Below are 27,466 nucleotides of genomic sequence, written 5' to 3'. Positions count from 1 at the left end.
TTTATCCACTGGGCTGCAGTGGGCTGGCACGCTCTTTGGAAACTGGAGCAGGCTAGTTACAGTTCACACTTGTGCAGGGAAGAACAAGAAGGGCTGTGTTTACTTTCTATATGGAAACTTAAGTTGTGGTAGAGGCAAGTAGAGCTGGGAGAATGGCACTGGGATTGTGGTCATTCCTACAACTTTTTCTCTTGTGTGAGGTGGCAGCCTCACTCAGCTTCTTCCATCACCGTTATGATGATCTGGTCCGGGCTCTGTATAATGTGCAAAACCAGTGTCCCTATATCACCAGAGTGTACAGCATTGGAAGAAGTGTGCAGGGAAGGCACCTCTATGTTATTGAATTCAGTGACAACCCTGGGATCCATGAGCTGTGTAAGTACCACTGATGTATAAGTATTGTTCTTTTAATACAGGAAAATGCAACCTGCAGCTCTCTCCAGTTCCTGATGAACTGCAACTCCCAGAATCCCAACAGTGGGAGTAGTTTAAGGGCTGCCGGTGGGCCCCCCCATAAAAATGGCCTGTTTTGGCCAAGCAATGTTCCCTCTAAGCAGTGTACAAATTTTGAGTCTGCCGCACACAAACAAATTGTGGTTTGTGTAAAAATTTTGTTTGAAAACATATAATTTAGTGCTTATTTTGACTCATCCACATCTTGAGCACATTGAAGAGTAATGTCTGAAAAGGATTGTTTTTTGCACAACATGTTACAAAAAATAATTTAGAGGGAACATTAATCCAAGTATAGGATACCTAAATACAGCAAGTCCAAATGTCAAATGCTGCCTGTCCCAAAAATGCATACTTCATTAAATTCATTTACAATGATTAACAATGATTTTTACTTTTAGTATTCATATTTTGTTTATTATTGTTATTTAGAATTGAAACTGCTATCCTGTTGCTAAGACTTACTTACCCTAGCAACCAAACAGTGATTTAGAAACCAGTATAGGTGATTGGTAGGTGAGAACCTGAAAAGAAAGGCAAGCTGTAAAATTATGAATAACACATTAAAAGTCAATATGAGTTTGTGTGTTCAATGTATAACAATTATTGTTAGTCAATAAGATATTAGCGGTTTGTATTACAGATACTGATAAACCTTAGGTGACTATCTGCAATATTAGTAATCGCTTTACAGGTATTGGAGACTAAATGGCTAAGTGATATTATAATAATGAATATATATTATTTGCTCCATATATGTGATATCAGAGACCAAGGGATTTTTTGTACAGACTGAGATAAAATCACATGACTTCAATGCAAGCAGACAAAACCCATGAGCACCAGAAATATGTGCCAGCAGAAACAAACTTTTTTTTAGAATTAAAGAATCAACATTGTTCTCAGGAAAAAATAGTTTTCATTTTGTATGACAGCATCCCGTACATACAATGCTTGTAAATGGAAGGGTTGTTTCTTATCTTTTGTCCTAATAAGGAAAATCAGAATTCACTAGATCTTTATGATTGGAGGGCTAGTGGTATGTGTATCATGTTCTGATTTTTTTCATCTCCAGCTTGAAATGATCATCAGAGACTGCAGAGAGAGAGAGAGGATGAGAATGCAAATCAGTGGTGATTCTTTTATCACATAATAATGTGTCCATCAGTTTTGCCATTAAAACTTTGCAAATGTGGTTGTCTGCATTAAAACACAATATTGTAACTCTTTTTAAGCATCTTGTGCCCCACTTCCCAACATCATGAGCATGCCTTGGCTACTGTGACTGCCTGAACTGGGATTCAAAATAGGCCCTGATATTTCAGCTACACAGAGGCCCAAACAGCCCCCACCAGCCCACTAAATAGTGACTGTCTATGGCATCTTACAGCAGCCCCTCTGGCATTTGCCAGAATCCACAGATTGCCAGACCTGGCAACTGCCTTTGGAGCAAATACCAATGGTGTCTGGTATCTTTTACCCTCTTTCCTTCTCCCTCAACTCTTCTAAAATTCCCCACCTGCCTCAGTCCCCACATGCTCAGATGAATCTTGTAGTTGCTATTTTACCCAGGCGCACACACTGTACAGGAATATATTGCCCCAGAACTATACAGAGCAGTCTGTTCCCAAACATGATGAGTGCTAAACAGTAGCTAAAAGATTCATGTGAATTTAGAAAATTGGGTATAGACACTTTAAACAAACTGTGTCCCTTCTAATTATTCATCCAAGGCTCCTGCTGCTTCTACCTTCCCCTAGTTCCAATCCTGAATACCGATACCTCTTGTGCTTGTAGTAGTCAGTGCCGACAGTGATCCACTTGTCACTGAGAACACTCAAGTGTACCCAAAATCTGCCCTGTATGTGTGTATAATGGCTGGTCAGTTACATTAGCTCTAGTGTTACATTAGCTCTAGTGAACAGCATGAAACTGCTGCAGAGAGATCGTCATGCCCTGTAACTTCAGCAACACCAGCCTTAATGCAAGGAATAATTAGAGGTTTCCTTCCCTGGAAGTTACCTTTGCACCACATGAAATACCAGGAGACAAAATGGGGCTTGATACAGGGCATGTGATACAAATGTATTTACATGGTCTATTCTGAGTAACAATGTAAATATAATTTTTAATGTAATTACTCTTGTCCATGAATACAGCTTGTGTATGACCTATAGGTTCCTTCCTGATCAGACTTACTTCCAGCTTTTCCTTACTTTTAAACAATTGCTAAATGATACCTATTTTGGTATTTACAGGCCCATAGACAGTCTCAGCATGCAGATATTTGGTTAGTAGGAGAGACAGAAAGCCAAAAGACGGTATAAAAATGTACATTTGTAAGAAATATTTGGTCCAGGTTCTATTCTTTAGTAGAATGTATTGGGTTTTGCTGTGCAGAATGGTGGCTAGCATTACTTGATTTTAACCAAATGAAAGCTTATTAAAGTTATTTAATAAGTTATTAAAGCTATATTGTGACATTTTGGTTCTGAGCATGCCATCACTAAAAGATGTGTCCGCCCTGGGTCTGTCCCAAAATGTGCCTGTTCTGTGTTAATACAGGACCTTAATTTGCACAGGAATATACAAGCGGACTAGTCTAGTTTTTTTTTTTTTTTTTAGACATTTGTGACTATATATATTCATATTAGGTATACTTAGGAGTGATTTTATAAGAAGAATAAATAAAAACAGATCTGCATGTAACCATATACAGTATATACATGTACAAGCCAGTGGAGGAAAGCTGATCTGTTGCCTTCCTTTACCTCTATGTGTGAGCAGTGACAGACAAGGAATCAGCCTCTAAGGGCACACAAAGCATATTCTACTGCAGAAATGCTAACGTATGTTGAAATCTGCTCTTTGTGTGCTTATGGGTTGATCACGTGTATGTCAGCATAGAGAGGGAATGCTAGGCAGCAGATCATGACCCATGTGCCAATTGCCTGAAGTTAGAGGAAACTATGGATTCCCTTGTTTCTGCATCTGCTGATATCTTATCTATGTGCCATCTGAGATTGTCATTCATGCAATGATAGTTGATCAGTAAAGTAGAAATTGGGCAAACTACCCTACCAAGTATGGCCATACACCATTTCCAAATCATACACCTTTCCCTATTGCCTTTTAAAGCCCTGGAGATGTAGTAGTATTCTCTCCATTCCTCCATCCCTAATCCTGAATTTTAAGATACAACAAAAGTCTTGATCAGAAGCATCACCTGTCCAGCTCAGATCTACCGAGATGCCATTAAATTCAATTGATACTGATTTCAGGAATTGGATATTCCAGTTTTTGTTACTCAAAAACTCAGATATTCATGTTTTTTTTCTGAGATGCCCTCAAATGACTGGAGACTTCATGGAATTCTGGGAATCGGAAACATTATTGCATATAATTCATTTTGCTAAACTCAGTTGTATTTTAAAATATGGTCAGATTAAAGCAAATTTCAGATTATGAGCGATTTTTAATAAATCTGCCTCAGTATGTTGAATTATAATTGCAGAATGCAGCAAATGGGCTCTGTCTGTATGAACGTAATAGAAGAAATTCTTTGATCTGTTCTGGCCATAACTTACAGTAATTGTTATACTGATTTTGGTTTGTCTATTTTGGGTATGAGTAACTGATGGAGAGTTCCGAAGTGTACCTTGCTGTGGAATCCATTTGTACTATCATTGTCATTTATTTATTACAACTCTTCTTCTGCCAAGTCATTGGAAAATCAGATTCAAACCCTATTTTGGCAGCTTTGTGATGAGACCCATGGCACAGCTTTTTGTTTTATAACATGTGCTTGCTAGGGGGTAGGACACTGCCATGAAATGTTCCCATTGTGTCCAATGATAAGATCTCTATTGCTTGTGCTACTGTGTTTGCAGTTATCCAGCTTAAGTGATTGCCCTGGAAATTGTACTATTGTGTTACAAATTGCCTGGAGGCAAAGGCGATGAAACCCATTAAGTACTGACAAGTCTGCATGTCCATTCTAATTGCTTTCTATTCATTTTAATTGCTTCCTATCAATGTTAGCAGTTGTTTAAATGTCTCCGCAGGGTATTCACTGTGACAAGTCTGAACACCCTGGTGTTTTAATAAGTGGAAACTGCAGGAATGACTGACACTAGTTTACATTAGCAACTTTTACGCAGCTAAACATTTTTCAGCTTTAGGGTTTATTATTTGAAAGGCAGAGTTTACATTGTTAATTGTACATTTTCCAATGGTGTGTCACCCGCACATATTGAGAAATGAAGGACTAGGGACCTTTAACTTGTGTGGATATCATGTATATACATAAAGTCTTCCTTTTTGTGTTTCATACCCAAAAGTATTTGCGTCTGCACTTCCCTGGGTTGCATTCCACTGCAGGGAAGCGCAGAAACAAACGTATCCTATTCTGCCTAATGTGCTCATCCTCACACAGGCGCATGTAATTGCTGAACGCAAGTGGGATACAGCAGTTTGTGTTCCGGAGGAACACTTGTGATTATGTGCCTTTAAAGTTGTATTTTACTTATATGCCAAACAATGCAAAAATTATAGGATAATCACAGCTATGGGCCAAGTCACAAGAGACCTGTAAGCTGTGGCTTCTGTGGCTTTATTCTGTAGTCCAGTAATTTGCCCTAGAGCATTGGTCAGGGACCCCTGAGTTCAAACAATGGTACAGATATAGGAAAACATAGGTGTACCAGTCATTTAGCCATTATATAAACAATATACTGAATCATGGGCGGCAAATTATCTACAAGAACAAATAGATTTCCTCCCCAAATATCTCCCTAATTAGTCTTAAAGCTGCCCCCTACCCTCGCTCCACTGCATAAGGTCCACAGTTTGGGAGCCCCTGTCTGAGAGGTCAGCAGGGGTCTTTAGCTGAAGTCTTCCATTCAGCAATAGGATTCTGCACTATTCAGTGTAACAGTATGGTTGGTTTTCTCTCCAACCTCATACATATACAAAAAACATCTGTCAAATGCATTAATGAATTTTGTTTCAAAAACTCGAATGTCTAGTATTTAATAAGTGCAAAAAAACCCCCAGAAAACTCAAATGTAAAACTTTACCATCTAAAAAGCTTGTGACCTTATATAAAAGTCAATTGGAGATGTCCTAGGCAAAGTCAAGCCATGTTTTTCGAGTTTTATCTGGAATTTACAAACTTGAAAATTGATTGATGTTTGGATCAGTATACACTGTATAAGGTCTGTCATGTTCTGGGTTTTCAGGTGAACCCATACCCTTACTATCATTTGTAAAAATGCTTTTGATCTGCCAAAATACAAGAAATAGTACACTATGCATGGTTTGATGACTATACAACTACAATGGTTCTTAAAAAGTTTATAAACCCTTTAAAATTGTGTATATTTTTATATGAATGTGACCTAAAACATGATCTGATTTTCAAACAAGTCCTAAAAGTAAAAGACAAAAACCTAGTTAAACAAATGAAAAAAAATGATTATATTTGGTCATGTATATAATAATGCTCTCAGTATTCGGTGTGACTCCCTTGTGCAGCAATAACTGCAACTAAACATTTGTGGTAACTGTCCTGCAATATCAGATTCATTATCTACTACACTGGTCCTAAGAAAAAATTGTAGCCAATTTTTGATGGCTCTGGTACCTGCATACTCACTTTAAATATATAATACATGATGTTAAATGTTTAATCTGAGATATTTATACTTTAGAAGTCGTACTGGCTAAAAGGAAAAGAAATGAACTTGCTTGTCTGAAGTTAGGTATTCAGCAGAGTATGCAGTCTGCAACGGGCCCTGTCCTTACTACCTGCCTATGGCAGTATGGACAGTGCTGGCCTGCACCCACTAATGCTGTGCTCTGCATATTTTGCACTGCCAGACCTGGAAAAGAAGCGCTGCCTAGATGAGCAATAAGGGGCACACTTTTGGGCCCCTTGCACTTCTTCCCCAGATCATCGTAAATGACCAATTATGGTTTCTTGCTACAAATCTTTCTGTTTAACCAACCCAACAATTAACTGTTCATCAGACAATACCAAAACGTACTAGAGTCAATGCTTATTTTGTATGTGATTCCTCGAAAAACATATAATTTATGAATGCTGTCTTTAATTCTTAGTGGAACCAGAATTCAAGTATGTTGGAAATATGCACGGAAATGAGGTATTAGGACGGGAACTCCTTATCCAGCTTGCTGAGTTTCTCTGCGAAGAGTACCGGAACAACAATGAGCGCGTTACCAGACTCATACAAACCACAAGGATCCACATTCTGCCTTCCATGAACCCGGATGGATACGAAGTGGCTGCAGACCAGGTGCAGGAGTATATGTCATTATCTATATTCCTGATTCTGAAAGCAAAGTTCAGGGCAGGCAATTACATGACAATGTTAAACCTCTCAGAAAAAATAAGAATTGTGCCCAGTGAAAGCTGAAGGCTTGCCCATCTTAAGTTGAACTACAACTCCTGGTTACTGGCCTTTGCTTCTCTTGGACTGCTAGGAGCTAACTTAACTGCAGAGTTGCAGTTAAGACACCCTTGATGTATATACTGCAAACACTTAACAAATATTACACAATATACAGAATAATTATCTTACGTGTCATATACTTATCATACTTTGGGCCAGATAAAAAGGTGAAAACTGATGGATGAGATGCAATTTGAGGTGATATTTAATTCAAGAAAGCTTGGTTTATCATGTGAAAACTCTATTAAAGTCTAGGGGGAAAAAAACTGGATCTGACTTAGCATAAAGGTTTTCTCTCCTCAAACTGAATTTCCTCCATAAATTTTCACATAATAAATCAGATAATTTTTGCTTACTGAATTAAATCTGCCCCTTTATAAACCCAATTATGGAAAAGAAAACAAGAGACAACCATTTAAACCTGTCTTAAAATTACAATATGATCATTAACAGAAAATACATTATAATTTCCCTTTCACCTTCCTGATTGATAGGGGCCAGAGGGTAATGGCTATCTGACCGGGAGATATAATTATCGTCAAGTGGATCTAAACCGTAACTTCCCTGATCTCAATACTGTCATGTATTATAATGAGAAATATGGAGGCCCAAATCACCACCTTCCCCTTCCAGATAACTGGATGGCACAGGTAGGTAACAGCAACAATTATCATTTAAAATACAGTGTGGAAAACAGCTCTGCGGTGATTTATACAGCAAACAGAATTAAAATGTGCCTCCTGCTCTAACACATAGATCTATAGCAATGTTTTGGGCAGTCGATTATCTCTAAAGTAACCTAGTTAGTTCAATATAAAATGTGTTCCTCTCCCAGTGTTTGTGTCTTTCTCTCCCAGTATTTACAGAATTGTGGTTTGTTTTGGCCATTTGGTTCTCTTGTTGATTGACAGAGATGTAATTAAAAGCTAATCCAGCGTACAGAGTATAGGACAGGGGCATTTCTTCCCCTCTAAAAATGTTATTCACGTGGAAAAGGATGTAAACACTCTCAAAGCAAACATGTATTTATGAAAAACATATGAAGTTATTTATGACCCACAGTTGTTTAAAAAAAAACCCATTAATTGAAGATTCTTCTTCTTGCTTCTTGCACTTCCACATTGTTGCACTCAGCGCTGATGATCACGTCTCTCCACCTTTTGTGATGGTGATGCATGCAGTGCTGCCACCTCAGGGGCCCCCACACCCCTTCAGTGCCCTCTGCTCCAGTCAGAAGGCCCAATATCACAACCCTCTTTCTTGGGGGTACCTTGTATTCTCTGTTGGGGCCATAATTGGGGAGGAAGGTCTGGGGGAGTGCCTAGAGTATAAGGCTGGCAACAGGTCTGGATCGGCAGGGCCCACCAAGTTTTCCCTGGTGCCCCTCCGGCCCAGTCGAACCCTGTGTTAACATGGGATTCTTTGTCTCTGTCAGTTAGCATCTGTGCCTTATAGGATTGCCAGCTTTGCCGGACCTTGACTTTAAACCCGGACAAAGGGGCGCGCGTGACATCATCTGACATCACCGAAGTCATCACGCAAACTGTAGATGATTATGTCAGGGGCTGAGTTATTGCATCCGGTGGACACAATTCCAAGGGTTTCTGCCTGGTTTTCAGAATTTTGAAAACTGGGCAAAAGGTTTTGACTCGGACAGCCCCTTTAAAAAACCATGCTGTCTGGGTCAAAACTGGGCATGTGGCAACCCTAGTGCCTCATCTTTTCTAACATTGCTGATCTCCTTAGAGAACAAGCTTGCATGGGTACTCCTGCAATGTGGCAAGGCTTAGGCAACAGTGACCCTTCAGTTGCCAGGGGGAGTTATTAAACTGGAAATTCAGCTTTTCTGTGGTCTCTGCACTAGCGATGCAGCCCCCCTGGACCCCCTCCAGTGCAGGAAAGGTAAGCGCTGGTGGGTGAGGGGAGAAACATTGCAAGAGTTGCCTCAGGGCGGTTTAGTGGCTGGAATAGCTGGGGCCGAACGACCCAGGCTCTCTGCATACCCACCCGCACCCAATATAAACAAATCAGCAGGCTGACCGATAATGATATAAAAGAACAAACAAGAAATGACTGGAAATAAGTGATCTGGAAAGTTGCTGTAACTTTTTTGATTAATGTTGTCAGCTTCAAGGTCCTGCAACTACTGGTGTGGCAATATGTGTAATATTTGGCAATAAATAAGGAGTGAAAATAATGAGACATAATTTCCTAGGGTTTTCCTAGCTAAAGTTTATTAACAATGACAAACAGAGTTTAGTGGATCCTCTTTAAACTAAATTATCTTTCATCTTGAACCCGTGGTTATTTTGCAGCCTAAATCGTAAACATATATATGTCTGAAAGATTGAGACAAGGGTTAAATATTTGTCATTTATTTCATGCCAACTGATTAATTCTTCCAAACGTTTTTTTGCTTTTTGACTTTTGAAAACAGCCAATCTACTCTGTTATCTTTTGCCAAGTGCAGAACTTGTAAAAATGTAATAGGAAACTGATTTTCTCTTTAGTAGCAGTTAGTCTGAACATTCAGTTATAGAAGGATGTTCCAGTGAAACAGGAACAAAATAAAAAGAATAATTTCTATTTGCTTAAAAATATCACCTAAAAGACTATGTAGCCTCAAGGTGTATGATCTACAGGTGTTCGATCTACTTTCCAGAATGCTTGAGACCTTGGGTTTTCTGGGTAAGGGGGTCTTTCCATAATGTGGAGGACCATGCCTTAAGACTGCTAAAAAGAACTGAAAAATAGAACAAGCCAATAGGATTGTTTGGCCATTAACATGTATTTATTCTAAAACTGCCCATACATTCCCAGAATTGGCCAGGCAGTTTGCCCAATTTTGACCATACTGCCGACCATCTGGGCATGCATAGCCATGCAGGGGGCCATTCAAACAAATCCAAAAAAAATCTGTTGGTGACTTGAAAGGAAGCAAAGAGGAGCAGCTCTTCACCTCCACCTATTCCAGTCATTCAGACATTCTGCATTCCAATATTATGGGGATTTCTGGATAATTAATTGCCAGATTCTGTATCCCATACCTATGCTTTATTGCAGTCCTTTCTTTGTTTTCTTTTTACAAGATGTCTTCAGCAGGGTAGTGTTCCTGGGCAGATTATTATTATTAACACAGTAGAACCCAATTTTACGTTTTCTGGATTTTTACATAAGATTTTATGCTATGCCCTGGAAAACATAAAATCACAGTTCTACTGTATTTATAAAGCACCAGCATATTCCTCAATGCTGTACAAAGTTTAGGTATTTACATTAAAGATACAAATTTACATACAAAAACAACCAATAAGACAGTGATCCCCAACCAGTTGCTCGGGGGCAACATGTTGCTCACCAACCCATTGAATGTTGCTCTCAGTGCCCCCAAACCAGGTAGTTATTTTTGAATTCCTGACTTGGTGGCAAGTTTAGCTTGTATAAAAACAAGATTTTCTACCATATAAAGCCCCCTGAAAGCTGATAGTGTACATAGAGGCTGCCAATAGCCAATCCAAGCCCTTATTTGGCTAAGATTGGGGATCCCTGCAATAAGGGAATAGCCACTTTGACCCTAGGCTGTGCCCCTTCACCCCAGCCCCTAGCCCTCCCCATCATGTCCCAGCTCCACCCTGCCACTCTTCTGCTCCCCTGGATAGCTGTATTCGCCTATATTGTTGCTATGCCAATACATTTCTATGTGACTATAGTAGGGATCTGAGAAACAAATTATAGCTTGTGACTTTTTATTCCAAGCTCATAATACTGCCCCTGGCAAATTCCCAAGTCTCTGCACTGGACACTTTTACTGGCCAGGTGTGAGGAGTGTGGGTGTTTCACCAACTTGGCCAGAAGGCAGAACAACTTGTCAGGTTACTGGAGCAGAACCTTGGAGCCAAATTATTTACTTTCAGGTGTACACAGCCTCAGTGGTTTTTTAGACTTTCAGTTGCCCTTAGTCTTTGTTTTTAGCAAAAATTATTGTAATCTTTTGCTCAGAGTAGTTAAAATTAGGTATGTACCAAATCTAAAATTTTTTGGATTTTGTCGCAAAAGTTTCAGCAGAATAGAATCCAAAACACAGTTTGCCATTTCAGAAAAAAATTAATCATCTGTGAGCCAAAAACATGATATTCAGTTGTCCAGTCTCAAGTAAAAAGGTTCAAATTCAGTTTTGCAGTTATGATTCAGCTGAATCCTTTACAAATATCCCACTTGCTCTGGCTCTCAACCTCCTTACCCTCTGGCGCTACCCAGAATTGTTGCTGTGCTGAGGGCCTCATGGTAGGCACCAATGGGACGTGAGCCCTTGCAGTCTCATCCACTGCCCCCCCAGTAATTCCCCTACAGATCCCAAACAAATCCTGAATTTGGGATATCATTAGTAAAAAAACAAGACAATGAGTGTGTTGAATAAAAATTATCTGCCTGTTCCTGAATTCAATATATCCTTAATGGAAATGGTTGTAGCCAAGGAAAGTTTGAGGGATGGACTGTATGTACTCACTATAAATGAGCTGCTTTAAAAATATGAACATTGCTTGTCTTGACGACTTATACTGCTTTGATTTCTTAGGTGGAGCCTGAGACTCAAGCAATGATCCAGTGGTTGAAAAATTACAATTTTGTCCTATCTGCAAATCTACATGGCGGAGCTGTCGTTGCAAATTATCCGTATGATAAAAGTAAAGAAATTAGGATGAGAGGTTTCACCCGCTCTACCTATTCTTCAACGCCAGATGACGCTCTTTTTAAAGAGGTAATATAGTTATCTGTCTAAGGGCTTTGCCCTTCTCTATTCAGTCTGTGTAAGGTAACAAACACATGGCTTGTGTGTTTTGTTAAAATCTAACACATTTGACTGAAGTAGCCCTAACACAAATGTCACTCAGGGCATTTGGCTTCCAATCAAACAGAAAAAGTAGCTGTCCCTCTCTGTGTGTCACTGCTTCCAATCTTTGGAAAGCATGGTGTTTGTAGCAGTGGCAGGTGGAGCTCCACTCAGAAATGCTGGAGAGGTCCTCTGCCATGTGAGCTTAAGCACCATGTTTCACATATATTACAGGCAACAAACTGACAGGGGCATTTACAGTGCCACTCCCGAATACCCGATAGCAGCAGCATTAAAAAGGCCCTATGTGTCATTGCCTTAACCTTCTGGTTCTAATTCACAAATATAGTCGCAAAACGGTAAGTGCTGCTTCCCATCTTTGCTACTATGTTCTCATGTGTAGTAAACTCATCAAAACTAATAATTGATTGGTTGCTGTTAAAGGGAAACTATACCCCAAACAATGTAGGTCTCTATAAAAATATATTGCATAAACAATCTCATATGTAAAACCCTGCTTCATCTAAATAAACCATTTTCATAAAGATATACTTTTCTAGTAGTATGTGCTATTGGGTACTCCTAAATAAAAAATTGACATTTTAAGAATTAAGGGCTGCCTCCTGGGATAATAGGATTCACAGTGCACACAAACATGCCAAGGCACACATACATGCTAGGGGCAATCAGCCGATGAATGGACAGAGTGCTGTCTTTTCCTTTCACACTATTTTCTGTAGAGCAGCAGCAGCCGCCACTGTGCATGTACTACTTCCTATTACTTTTTTTTAACATTACCTAACGATTCTAACGCACAGCACAGCTTATAAATGGAATGGCCGATTTACTAATATAAGTGCTAAACTGCACCAGCCAATTTGCCCATGGGAACTTCTAGCAGAGCTGATCATTGCTTTCAGTCTTTTAGTAATCTGATCAAAACTACTAGCTGACTGTTGCTATAGGTAACTGCACAAGGGCAATGTAGCACTTATGTTCATAAACTGGCCCCATAATCTCCTTTTAATTTTACAACCTGAAATGAACAGAAAGAACATCCTAGCGCTAACTTCATTATTTATTATTTCTTGCGTCTGATTTGTTGTTTCCTTTTACAACTTTTGCTTTTATACGAAAATAATGTACACAAACATAATATGAGGGGAATAAATTCTGTTTTGGACATGTACCTCCTTTAATCTTCCAAAAGTAAACACAACCTTTCCCCAGTGGATGGAGAGGGGTTTAAAAGCAAATATTTACTCAGTGCTTTGCTATACCACGGTTACAATTTAGGATCATTTGCATTCCCACTGTAACATAAACCAGAGCCCCGAATCTTATATTCATGACAGATATCTAAAAATGATTTTAAATGCTGCGACTAAAGAGGAACACACGGTGCTTTGTTTCTTTCAATAGTGAACTCAAAAACCCAGCATTAGAGAACAGTATGTGTGTGTGGAGGGAACTATATTTACAGTAAATGAGACAATTATACAGTGTTTATACAGTGTTCAGGATAGGCACATAGGCAATCCCAGAAACCAGTGGTGTAATTAGATGTTACTGGGCCCCACGGCAATTTCTTTTTACAAAATATTGAAAAATGTACTTTTTCTACTAAAATATATTGAAATTGCTTATTGGGCCCCATGCAACTGCAGGGTCTGCTTCTTCTGTAGTTACACTCCTGCCAGAGACATGAAAATCATAGTCTGGGATTTTAAAGGGACTGGCCAATAATGCTATTTACGCATAGGTACTTACTGTTAGCCATGGTGTACTGATATATGCCGATTATTCCTACTGTGCCCCAGACTAATGCAGTGTGAATACTACAAGTATAAGATCTGTTATCTGGAAGCCCATCATTCAGATGCTTCAAATTACAGAAAGAACATCTGAGTCCTTTTTAAAGGTAGTTCATCTTTAGGTTAGTATGTTATAGAGAAGGCAATCCTTAGCAACTTTACAATTGGTCTTTATTTTTAATTTTCCACTTGTGACTCTGCTCTGTGAGGCTACAGTTTTATTACATTTTATAGTTTACAGTTACAGGTTCATTTTATTACTTATCTATTCATATTCCTGTCTCTCATTTGTGCCTCTGCATGGTTGCTATGGTAAATTGGACCCTAGCAACCAGATAGTTGCTGTAATTATAAATTGGAGGGCTGCTGAACAAAAAGCTAAATAATTCCAAAATTGCCCATGATAAAAAAAATGAAGACCAATTGCAAATTGTCATAGAATATTACTCTCTACATCATACTAAAAGTTAATTTAAAAGTGAACAACCTTCAAATAATTCTAATTTTTAAAAGTGATTTCCTTTTCCTCTGTAAAATAATAAAATAGTAGCTTGTACCAAATTAAGCTACACAACTCCATATTGGTAGCAAAACAATCCTGTTGGGTTTATTTAATTATCTAATGTTTAAATGATTTTTAGTTAAAGTTAAGGTATAGATATCCAAATTATGGAAAGATCCCTTATCTGGAAAGTTCCAGGTCCCAAGCAGTCCTGAACCCAAATATAAAATATTGCTGAATGTAATTCTAAGCAACTTCACAATGTACATTAAATACAAAGTTTTAGTGATTTTATAGGTATTTGTACATGCAGCTGCTGCTTAAACAGCATCAACCTGTCCTTTGTTGTTATCTGCTCTGTGGGTCACTGAAAGAATGTAACAGTAGTCACCTGTACTGCAGCCATACTCCATTTCCCACAATGCTGTGCACAATTCTGTGACAGGTCTGTTAATCGCAGAACACGCAAGGCACTAGTGATGTGCGGGTCGAGATTTTCTCGACAATCACCCGACCCTTACCCACCTGCTCCTGACCCTAACCCTGCCTGACCCAGCTTCCTTACTCTATTTATAGACCCGCCCTTGCCCTGCAACGATGTCACAAAAGGGGCTTTGGGCACATGCCTATAAATAGATAAGCCGGAAGAGAGCTGCCGGCAGTGTAAGGTTGCGGGCGGGGAGAGTGAGCCCAAACCTGCCCGCAACCCGCAGCTGATGTGCCAAGGTTGACCCAAACCAAATTATTTTTGGAGTATAGTGTCTTTATTAAAATTCAGGAACTTCCTTCCACTGCACTTATGCACAAAGGTCTTTGGCCTGCACTTCATGTAGTTATGTATATATGTATATTTTTATTTATATAGCACTACTTATTTACACAGCATTGTACAGGAGAACCATAAATTAATAGAACAGACAGGGATCATTACAATACAATAATAAATATGAATAACTACAACATTCCATTGCATTAAAGATTTAGATTAGATATAGCCCCTGTGCAATAACCCTTAAGGGCTCCTACACATGGGTGTTTAGCCCTGAGTTTCCCTGTAGTGGATTTCTCCAACATTCAACCACAGAGGAGCACAGGACGAAATGTAGCCCTTAGATTCTTATCAGCCCGTACTGAAACAGGCTTATCCAAGGGCTGAACGCAGGTGGAACACAAGAGACACAAGGCTAAACACCCACATGTAAGAGCCCTACGGCTAGTAACAAAGTGGCAATTAACACTGGGTTGGATGAAAGAAAGAATGTTGATTGGAGCACCTGCTTGTGTTACTTGGCTTGTAAGCCACATAGGAACACTAAAAAAAGAGCATTGCACTCAGTTTCAGTGAACCACTCAGAACCTTTTTTGTAAGATAAAATATTGACTGTGGTCATTCTTTCTAAAAACTGCTTCGGCAATGAGAGTTTAAAAGAGCTTGATGTGCTACAGTAGTGTTCCTCAGACTTTATTCTCCAGTACTTCCCATTCTTACCATGGCCAACAGTCAGTCCTCAGCCATTTGTAAAATGAATACCAAATTTACAAACAAGGTACAAGATCATTCTCAATATTCCAGTTATACAGAACAACATCTCCTAGCCCACTGGCCACTCTTTACAGGGACTTTATATTGCATCAAGTCAGAGAAAATGCTATTGTTCTACTATTTCATTAAAATGATGCATTTGCAGAGTGAATCAACCAGCAACTCTGGCAAAGAATTGTATGATTGCTTAGAATAATATGTATAAACAGGAAAATGGAGTGTAACTCTATGAATGAATGTAATGCACACATATACTGTATGCTAGGAGCAATTATATAAAAGTATAATTCTGGCTTTTTAGCTCACCTTTATACAGTCTGTTAGAGACTATATAGTTACCATCCAGCAAATAGCTGGAAGTGCAACAATACTGGAAACATTTTTGATTTTCCATGGAACCTGGGATTGCCAGATAGTAAAAAGCGCTCAGCCCATGCCAGACTGTAACAAAGTAGTCAATCTGATGCACATGTGCCTCTGAGGCTCATTCTCTCTTGGAATGTTGAGAAATTGCTGTATCCAGACCAGACACAGCTTGGTTGTACTTAGCCTTTGAAGAGAAAACCTACCAAATGAATTAAATAAGACATATTTATTCTGTGTTTTCTATTAAGTTAGCAAACTTAGCAAATACAGGTATGGGACCTATTATCCAGAATGCTTAGGTTTTCCGGATAAGGGATCTTACCACAATTTAGATCCATTCCTTAATTCTTATAAAAAAATAATTTAAACATCAATTAAACCCAATTGGATTGTTCTCCTTAAATAAGAATTAATTATATCTTAGTTGGGATCAAGTACAAGGCACTGTTTTATTATTACAGAGAAAAAGGAAATAATTTTTTAAAATCTGAGATATTTGATTAAAATGGTGTTTGTGGGAGATGGCCTTCCCTTTATTTGGAGCTTTCTGGGAAACAGGCTTTTCTGATAACGGATTCCATACCTGTATATACAAAAGCTGGCATATTGCTTGACTTGCTAATCTATAGACTCCTGTAAAACAATACCAGCAGTAGTACAAGTCTTGCTTTTAAACATAACTTGTTATTTATAGAATTATTGTTATTTCAAGATTCATTTCAAGATTACATTTATGGCTATGAAACGCAACTTTCTTTTAACATGAAACAGCATATGTTTTACTGAAAGAAGCCATTCATATGTTTCTGTGTCCCTGGGGTTTTGAACATCATGTGTTGATGACTGACCTCTTGTGAGGGCACTGTTATTATGGAGAAACCCTGTTTAATACGTTTATTTCTCCCCAGCTTGCTAAAACCTATTCATATGCACATGGCTGGATGCACACTGGCTACAACTGCGACGATTTCTTTTATGAAGGAATTACCAATGGAGCATCTTGGTATTCACTGTACAAAGGTAAGAAAGAAAACCTTGTGAGGATAAAAAATGAAATGATAACCTGCCATTGTGCAGCATGCCAGTGAAATAGGAAAATTATGGGTGTAGTACAATTGTCTTTTTTAAGCAATTCTGCACCACATTTATGAATACCCCCCACCACAACCATTATCATCAACCCAAAGGATATATCTCTTTCTAGCTAGTGGTAGTCATTAGTAAAGCATAATAACTTGCTGCTCTTTATATGCTGATGCACCATACACTGGCAGTCATCATGCATTGGACAAAAGAACCAACCAATATTCATTATACATAGATATTTAGCGGGATTTTCTAGTTTTCCACAATATTATTGGTAAAGGGGTGCTAGCATGAATGTTTTATGAGGCTTAAATCACACCTCACATGAAGTATAGAAATATGTAATGCTGGTGATACACTGGCAAGTTGGCCCCTCCAGAGCAAGTAGGCAGCCTGTTGGCCTATGTATGTTGGCCTCACAAAGGCCTGCCTGACTGAAGTCCCATCAGATGAGGACCACAATTGTGATTAGATTAGGTCCCAACTAACTTGTGTGGGTAGCTGCACTAGGTGTATGGCATGCAGAAGTATAGCACAAGTAACATGATAGTAGAAATACTGAGTGTTATTTTTAGCATGCTTTAAAAATGGTATCTTTTCTTAAATTTTTAGAATTAACAATTGATTCACCAAAAGTTCACTTGTCGGACTTAAGATGCGATTTTATTTTTATTATTTTTCGGTAAACCATGTACGATATTTTTTTAGCATGCCATATTTTAATCAATATGCAATATGTTTATGCGTTATTTTATAGCACACAATATTATCACGCGCTGTTACCCAGGTAACCGTTACTTTGTGAAAACTACCGTTATGAAAATTACCATTTCACTCCATTTTGTCACCACAGACGATCACGAAGTTGTTTAGTAACTCCTACTAGGAGGTGTTAAGTTTCATAGTAAATGTAAACGGTTAAAATATGTCTCTGAATTAAACATTAGGACTATTTCTATTAGATAATTATTGCATTGCAATGGACATAACGCTTTGCGATAATTGAGATTTTTGCGCATGCGATATGACTAGTAACGCATGCAAAATGACCTTGATGAATTGTTACTTAATTAAAGATCAAAAAACTAAAATGGCCATGTTGGCATGTAGAAACAGCAAAGCTAAGTGGCCTTCTAATAAAGCAGATGTACTGTTGCATGTTTGTAAAAGTGAAAAGCACTGATCTGTAGTCAGCCAAGGCACTAGACTAAAAGCCTGGTGCCCAATATCCTTTGCATATCTCACTGCTCTACTTATGCCGCCAGCTTTGCATAGATACTATTACTTAAAATCCCTGGGTTCTAGGTTTTTTAATGCAAGTTAGCCCATAAGTTACCTGAAAACTTACAATCTGCCTGGTACAGATTGGCTGGCACTCAAAGGATTAACAGTAAATTGTGCCAATGTTTATATGATATGATTGTAGAAGGTGAATTGTTACTATGCCTTTAAGGCCCTTAGAATGTGCTTTTTAGCAGAGCGGGGAATGTAAGGTCAACAAACAAAATCAAATCAAGCTGTAACAGAGCGATGGAAACAGGCTTATGCAATCTGGCATCTGACTATTTAAAGGGACACTTACTATAAGGAGCCCGGGACTCCCTGTGTGGAGGGCAGCGAGCCCATACTGACAGCCGCTCACTTGTACTTTGCTGCCACAGACAGACCACCATGTTAATACGATGTGTCTGGTTATGTACAGGCCGGAATATTCCTTCTTAAATAATTCACAGATTTTCCTAAATGCATTCCAGGCTGAGAGTATTTCCCTGCATACAGCAATTAGTTAATTTATTCAGAGATTACTTAAGGCCCAAGCAAAAGCCAAATACCTCAAATTGTTCCAGAGATTATTACAAAGACTGTAAATTATAATGTGCTTTAAATACACAGTGAGTACAGTTCAGCTATACTGTGTGTCCATTACGCTAACCAGTTATGGATTAATGGTCTTTCTTCCTCAGAAAAGCAATTCCATGCCTGTGGGATGCTAGTTACTGCTTGAGCAAGCCTTCCCTTCATTTCTATTGATAATTTGCCACAAAAATAATTTACACTCATGTGTTTTAATAACCGTATATAGTTAAACAAAATGAATTGAAAACAAATTCAAAGGGCATCTAAAACCTAAAACAAGATATCAATAGAAATGCCATCATTTATATTCTATTCCAGTGCAGAAGTTCAGCAGGCCTGTAAAAGTAATGAAACTGCCCATCTTGAATCTAGTAAGGCCATCTTTTGTGTTTGTCTGAAATCATTTTAAAGAGCAAAGATGGACTGGGCCCGATTCCTGTTGCTGCGCCCCCGGCCATTGGTGTCCCTCCTCTGAGGCGCTGAAAGTAAGTTTCGCGCTCAGGGGAGGATGTTGGGCAGGTGCTGGGGGCCCCTGTCAGGGGTTATGGGGGGCACAGCGGGGGACTCTGTGGGGGTGCGGGGGGGTGCAGCAGGGGACACGGTGGGGGCAACTTGGGGGGTGTGGGGCCCCTGGGGAGGTAGCTCCGGTGGGCTCTGCACCCCCCAGTCTGACCCTGTTAAAGAGGTTGCTCACATTTAAACTAACTTTTAGTATGACATAGACATTGATATTCTGAGACAATTTGCAATTGGTTTTCATTTTGAATTTTTGTGTTTTTCAGTTATTTAGCTCTCCTGTTTGGAATTTCAGCATTTATGTGGTTACTAAGGTCTTAAATGGGAGCCTGGAATAGGAATAGGAGAGGGGCTGAATAGAAAGATAAGGAATAAAAAGTAACAATGATCATAATAAAAAATGAGCAATAGTATTTTGGTTGCTGTGGTCAATAACCTAATAAAACAGGAAAGATGTAGAAGAGGAAGGCAAATAATACACAAACCTATAAAAACTAAATCATGAAGACCATTTGGAAAGTTGTAAGGAATAGGACATTCAATAACATACTAAAAGTTTATGTAAAGGTAAACCCACCCCTTTTAGCATAAAATGACGTTCGCCTCTCATAGAAGCGGATGCTATAGTGTTGTTGCAGTTTTGCTCATTTCTGAACTGCTGTGTAATGAGAATCTGAATTAATTAACCACCGGGTTTTTTCCCAGTGTCCCGGCTTTTTCAAAAAAAGTAGTTTTACAAACTTAATGGTGTATATGGCTAATATGGCGTGCGCGCGATAAGTAGCGCACACGCGTTAATTAGCGTGCGCGACAAGTAGCTTGCTGCGTTAAGTAGCGCGTTGCATCGAATACCGCACGAAAATAGTCTTCGTGACTTAAATAACGCAAACAGCATCTCGTCTAAATCAATGCAAATATACTTTTACTGAATCGTGTGTTAAGACACAAAACATAAGACGCGATAAAATTTTTAACGCATGCTATAAATAGCGCTCGTTTTATCGCACTTTAGTGAATCAACCCTTATGTGGGGATCATTTACATAGACCCACGGCAGAAGTTCAATAATGTCATCCTTACTACCCACAGGTCAGGCAGTGTGCCAGTTTGGGTTAGCCCATCATTCTCAGCATTGCCTGTGTGCTCTCTATATGCCTTTTTGTACATTTGTTCAGTGTACCAGGAACTGAAGATGAAATAAATAATGTATTTACTGTATTATAACAGGCATGCAAGACTTTAATTACCTTCACACCAACTGCTTTGAAATCACCTTGGAGTTAAGCTGTGATAAGTTTCCACGGGAGGAAGAACTGGAGCAAGAATGGAATGGGAACCGTGAAGCTCTATTAACCTATATTGATAAGGTAAGGGAAGAGGCATACTGTATGTCAATAGGTTTCACCTAATGTACTATAGAGCATATTTACCAAAAGGTGAAATAGAATGCACTGTGTTTTGCCAGAGTGACATTCAACGGATAACTGTTCGCTTCTATGGGATATTAAGGGGCATATCCACAAATTGTGGGCTTTTCTTTCACGCTTTGATAAATATGGTTATGAAAATGAGTGGTAAAATTATCCACTGGTAGACTGTGGCGAACTCTAGTTTTACTTTTTGGCAAATATGTCCTTTATGGCAGGTATGATCCATCATGTGCTTGGTACAAGGGGTCTTTCTATAATATAGATCACCATAATTAAAAATGTAAAAAAAATATTGTTTTGCTGCAAATAAGGATTTATGCAGCTTAGTCATTAATAGAAAAGTACCATTTTATTATTACAAAACAATTATTTGCCTTAAATGGACTTTATGGGAGATGGCCTAAATCTCCTATACAGCCCTAGACCATTTCTGGATGGTATGGTGTATGGAAAACCCTTATTAAATATTACTCAAATACAGTCTTTGATCATTTACTTTTATTTTGCCCTTTTTATAATAAATGTTGTATTAACTTAACCCTGTTAACTTATCCTGTTTTAAGATATTTGTAGTTATCATTCAGTGATCGGTTGTACCAGGTAACCTTTTTTATGCTGAGGGAACATTCACTAGTCATATGCAAAACAGGCGTAAATACTAAAACTAAGCCTATTAGACTAAGGGGCACATTTACTTATCCACGAACGCTCCGAGCGTTCATTCGATCGGTCCAATCGTATTTTTCGTAAGCATTTTTGTGATATTTGTGATGTTCAGAAATTTTCTTTCCAATCCGAATTTTTCCCATTTGGGATTCGAACTCGTGTTTTGATTAATCTGCCCCTAAGTCTAATAAAACCCTCTTTTCCTTTGGATTTGGGATACTAACTCCCATTGTGCCCAGAGAGAGTACTAAGGGTTACACATCCACTATGCAGATCGTGAAATAACTGAGGAACAAACCAGGCAGGGACAACACAGTCACTGGGGCAAGTCTTCTAGATCAGGCTTCTGAGAAATCTCAGCACATTTGGCAGCTGCACAACATTGCCTTTCCACTAAGCAAACAGTGAATAGTGTCTTCCAGTAAATCAATTACCTTCCCCGAAATAGATCTCTAAATAAAATATACAAGGGGGAACTGCTGAACGGAACTGATAGTGGACATTAGTTTGTATATTTACTCAGGACTCACTGACTTTATATAGTACAGACTTTGTTGGCTGCCCAGAGCCACTTTTATGGCCTTGGCCAGCAAACACTGAAAAGACCCAAGACGCAGGTATTTTATAGGCACTAAAATTCAGCTGACACACCTCAGCACTGATGTTAAGAAATATTATGGGGAGGTTGTGTTTTTCCAAGTATTACAGAAATAATCTAGCTGGACATGCTTCTAGCACTATAAATTTAGGGGAGATTAGTTGCCCGTGACAAGGGAGATTTGCTGTGCGGCAACTAATCTCCCCGTCTGTCACAGCCCTTAAGGCAACTGATTTCAGTGTAACTAACTGGATTCAAAGGTGCTCTTCCTGTGATCGCAAATTCTGTTAATGCCTTTAAGAGGGGTTTGGATGAGTTCTTGAGCAAACATAGTATCCAGAATGTAGATACTAAAATCTACAGTTAGTATTGATGTTGGTATATATGGTTTATATATGTTAGTGTATAGATAGGTCAGTATAGGTTTGTGTATGCTGGTTTTATTTGGAAGGGTAGAACTTGATTTACTTGATGGTCTTTTTTACCCAATATAACTACAGTATGTAACTATGTAATGCAGAGGGACACAAAACCTAATCCTATGCAGAAGACAGAGATGGGAGCATTTCTGGATTAATGTTGCCTTTTAAGTGTGAAAAAAGACTGCAGGCAAAATATGCTATAGAGTGCTATAGGGTTTCACTATTGTTTTTACTTTCCGAACTCATAGCATGCTGGGGCTTGGGTGGTTTAATCTTACTACCGCCCCCTAGACCCAAAAGCTGCTGGGAGTTTAGGATTATAAAAGCGAACCATGGCAGTCGAAACCCCATTCATTGCTTGTCATTGCTTCAAAAAAATGTTTTTTCCTGTTTCAATAAGTGGAATCTTGATTCACAGATTTGTTGATAGTCTGTTTGCTCTTCAGGTTCACCAGGGAATAAAAGGAATGATTACAGATGAAAATGGCAATGGAATAGCCAATGCAGTGATTTCAATAAGTGAAATTGCCCATGATGTTACCTCAGGTATGTTATTAGTTATAGAATCCAAGCATCAGTGGTAAAGAAGGAGTCCAGGGCAATGGAGGGAACGTTGGGACTCCTAATAGTACTACTTGTGTGCAGTCTATGGATCTGCAATTGTTGCTGATCTACAACTCCTAGCAATCGATGCCAATAGGACATGCAAGGATTTGTAGTTTAAGACAGGTTGGGCATTACTGAGGAATACTATATGTGGGAGTCTACTAATGCTATTCTGCTCTGCCCTAAAGCATATTGGGCTCATTTGTAAAAAGTTTCTACCCCAGATTCAAAGCTTAAAAATGTGTGCCCATCTCACTTGCCAATTTTATCAATGGCAAGCTTGGATTACTGCCGTTTTGTGGGCATTCCATACCAAACAAATAAATAATGGCCTTTCCATACAATTCAGCTGGTGCTAAGGGATTCCTGTACCACCCACTCAGACATTACCTCAAAGCTTAGTTATAACTTCTATGTTATCTCTACTTCCCAGGCAGATTTGGTCTGTTTAGCACTGAAATGCCAAATAAAAATCTTTTTCTTTTTCATAGGCATAGGTGGTGATTATTTTCGACTATTGTTACCTGGCACATATGAAGTAACAGCATCAGCAGAGGGTTATTATTTCAAGACTGTGTCTGCAACTGTTGGCCCAGCTGACGCCACTTTGGTAAGTTTCACTACAGAAAATGTTCCTGTTGTGCAAAAAATTATCCAAAATAGAAAAAAGAAATAGAATAGAATAACAGAATAGAAACCTAGCTTCAGCATGTAATCAAGGCCCTTAAATGTAAATGTGATGGTGTTGATCAAATTTTCTTGGTCTGTTGAACCAGTATTACAAGTTGTAGTTGTACAGTATACAACCATTTCCCCCTAATGTATCAATGTACATATAAAAGTCTTAAAACGCACTATTTCAAGTAGCTACAGGGAGGTACACCACAAGAAAAGTTTGTGAGCAGAGAGTGACTGTTAGTGATGCTTGAAGGAACCTTTGTAAGGGTATGTATATTGATGCCACAAACATTAATAGGAGAGATATGAGACATGAGTGTCATGCTGACTGCTGGGGAAATAGGCTCGTAAAGTGGCAAGGTGTGGGTGGTGTTTACTGTGAATATGGATTTGCTTGGCAGCCCTGTCCCTACCGACTTGAGGCCTATGTCTTCTAAAGCTTTCTAACTTACGTGTTGGAATACCAAACAGACCAGGGAGTGGGTACACTTAGGTGCCTTGCCCCTCACCAATACATAGGAAACATGAGCCATTGTGCGAATCAGGAGAATGAGTGTCTTTGAGGAATGGCAAAAGGGGACTCATGCTCCCAGCAGAATTCATCTTAAAATTAATAGCAGGTCTACACTTTTACTTCTACAGATGTGGAAAGCCAGATAAGTTTGTCTTGGCCATGGCACAGCCACGGGTATAGGATCTATTATTCAGAATGCTTGGGACCTTGGGTTTTCTGCATTAGGGATCTAATAATAATTTCAGCATTGAATAAGCCCATTAGGATTGTTTTGATACCATTATGAATTTGTGGAGCTTTGTTACCATCAAGTACAAGGTGCAAGGTTTTATTATCAATATTACTGGGGCTAAATAAACTAATGATAACAACCAACTAGATATTGATGAGCTAGTTTGTTCTATTCTTTTAAAATATCTTCAATCTGCCCTGCCATACTACTGTATATATTCTTTTCTTCCATATATATGTCATATGAAGGAGGTAGAAATGGATGGACATGGATCCACAGTAAGCCAAGCTTTTACCTATCCACTGTGCTATTGTCTCCTGAAACCAATATTTTTAAGTTTCAGTCAAGTATAAGAGTTTACGCCCACAATCTTGGTACAGAAGCAACAGCAAAAATGCCCAGGCTTCCTGTGTGACCTGGGCTTAATTGTTATTGGTCAAAAAATCTACTACAAACACAGAAGGAGCAAGAACTCAGCACACTGTAGTACACATACTCCACACTAGGGCAAGGGAATAGAAAAAGGGCGCTGGCATAAACCGGGTGAAAGCAAAGCACAGAAAAATGGCACAAATAAAATCACAAAACTGCTTGAGCATTGTTACTTGATTTACTTGCATTGGCTTTACTGTAGCACTTAGTAAATAAGCGGGTTTCTAAAATGTATTGCCATATGAATTAAAAAGGCCATGAGGTATAATAGAATGAAAAGATATGTGAGATAAAAGTAATGGAAATTTAAGCTGGATATTGAACATTGCTTTCATTCCATAAATAGCCAAGGCTATGGCATTTGTCAGCGTTTTATAAAGATTGAGACCCCAGGGATGAAATTCAAAAGGAATGGTTAGGCAGCAAATGTAACTATAGAGAGGTACATACCACAGTTCTTTATGGCAGATCAGTTAGGTCATAAGTGGTCATACTGGGGGGCACAGTAGTAGATGATGGGGCTCAGCTTAAAGTAGTTTGCAGTTTATGCAATTTATGAGTGCTTGCGTTCTGCCTGTGTGATATCAATGTTTATATATCTATATATACCTGTAACATCTGTAGAAGCTACAGGGGCCCAACTTAAAGACTGCCTCACTAGGTATCCTCTGCACAGGGTCTGACTAGGGGGTGCAGGGCCCACCTTTAAAAGCCACTCCTCTACTCCCAGAAGTGCAGCAGAATGTAGAATCTATATGTGTCACTTAGGTACATTTATCCATAGAACATAGATTCTACTTGGCACTTAGAGGGTTAAATATTGAATGCAGGCTTTATTATGTTACCCTTACCATCACAGATATTAATGTGACCCCTCATTTAGAAAAATATGACTAAGTTCAGCCCAAATGCCAGATATTAATGTGGCCCCTTATTCAGAAATAGAAATTAAGCGCAAGAGACTGTTTAAGCTGTTGTTCCACACCTTTGAGTACAGACAATAATAGGGAAGCAGGTCACACTCACAGGTGTACAAATAGTGCTGCATTTGTTTATATTAGAGCTCTGGTAACCTTTGCTCGAAATCAATAGTTTTTCAACCCACAGGTTAAAGGGAGAAATATGAGTGTGCCAACAGTAAGGACTGATAAGGGTTGGATACACATGAAAGCATTCTTCCCCCTCTCTCTCTCCCCACTATGCACATCAATGAGGACACAGGGATCACAATTACAGAAATCTTCTTTCCTCCACAACAGCACAGCAACATTGTGTAACAGAAATACTGAAATAAGAAAGCTCAGTAAGACAAAGGAAATATGGCAAGAGTAGTTTCAAAGAAACTATTTATCTATTAACAGATAGTTGCCTAGCAGGCCCAAACTGCCAGTCTGTGGATTCTCGCGAATGCCAGAGGGGCTGCTATAAGATGCCATAGACCAGTGGTGGGCAACTTATTAGTCAACTGAGCCAAATATCAACAAAACAGCGATTGAAATTTCTTTTGAGAGACAAATTTTTTGCAGACTGTCACTGGCTCACTCGTGCATGAAATGAGCTAGCCTTCCCTGCGTATCCCGCCCCTGCCTGCGCTGCGTCTCCCATAGCCCAAAGACCACCCCCTCCTGCTGATTTTTGCTACGGGCAACGAAAATGTGATCACACTGTACATGCAAGCCTGCAACTGGAAGAGCCAAATTCAAAGAGCTAAAGAGCCACTTGTGGCTCACAAGCCATGGTTTTCCCACCACTGCCATAGACAGTTATTATTTAGGGGTCTGGTGAGTGCCATGGTCTACTTTGAATCCCAGTCTTGAATGCTGCCTGGAGCATAGTAAAAGTAAACGAGAATCAATTAAACTTTCAGTGGCATAGTTCCCATTTAAAATTACTTTTTGTATGATGTAACCAGTTTTATTTAGAGACAACTTGAAACTGAATCTTCATTTTTTTATTTTTTTTTTTGTTTTTTTTCAGTTGTTTAGGTTTTTACTTAGAATCTCTACACTGCTAAGTATAGTATATTTTATAATATAATAATAATTCTCTTCTTTCCAGGTTCATTTCCAGCTAAAGCAGCAGAAAGCAACAATAGAGTCAAGGTTCCTAAATCAGAATAACAAAAACTATATAAGGAAGGTTGTTCCAAGAGCGGCCAATAAAAGAAGATCCAGCTGAAAGTATTTATGTGTTGCTACTCCTGGGTCTGGAAGACATCACTGCAAAACTCTACATCTTGGACACATGAAAAGCTTTTTTTTCTCCATAAAATATTGCAAAGGATTGATTTGTATGTATGAAAAGAGGACTGAAAATGCCAGTAGCGTAAAAAAAAACAACAGACAAAAGAGAAAATTGAAAATACTGTTAACGAAATGTTAAATTAAATATTTTGTAATGCTATTTAAGAAAATATTAAAGAATAGGTTTATAGCGATCATTCCAAA

General features: G+C 38.8%; 1 protein-coding gene across 1 annotated transcript; it reads left to right on the top strand.

Moving 5' to 3' along the window:
• The first annotated feature begins 79 nt into the window (after positions 1–79).
• cpn1 (carboxypeptidase N subunit 1) lies at positions 80–27,466 on the top strand. Its single transcript, NM_001017266.2, has 9 exons — positions 80–375; positions 6,574–6,770; positions 7,421–7,576; positions 11,503–11,685; positions 16,891–17,002; positions 20,669–20,808; positions 23,004–23,103; positions 23,655–23,773; positions 27,078–27,466. The coding sequence occupies exons 1-9, from the start codon at positions 153–155 to the stop codon at positions 27,195–27,197; spliced, it is 1,350 nt and encodes a 449-aa protein (NP_001017266.1). The 5' UTR covers positions 80–152; the 3' UTR covers positions 27,198–27,466.

This window comes from Xenopus tropicalis, chromosome 7 (assembly GCF_000004195.4).
Source record: "Xenopus tropicalis strain Nigerian chromosome 7, UCB_Xtro_10.0, whole genome shotgun sequence".
Classification (NCBI taxonomy): domain Eukaryota; kingdom Metazoa; phylum Chordata; class Amphibia; order Anura; family Pipidae; genus Xenopus; species Xenopus tropicalis.
The sequence above is the reverse complement of the archived record's forward strand: the minus strand, read 5'-3'. Positions and strand labels throughout refer to the sequence as shown.

Excerpts from the sequence above, each read along its gene's own strand:
- cpn1 (NM_001017266.2), top strand. The coding sequence starts at position 153 with ATGGCACTGGGATTGTGGTCATTCCTACAACTTTTTCTCTTGTGTGAG. Across the intron at positions 376-6,573 it reads CCCTGGGATCCATGAGCTGT|TGGAACCAGAATTCAAGTAT; the intron begins GTAAGTACCACT and ends TTTAATTCTTAG. Across the intron at positions 23,774-27,077 it reads GCCCAGCTGACGCCACTTTG|GTTCATTTCCAGCTAAAGCA; the intron begins GTAAGTTTCACT and ends TCTTCTTTCCAG.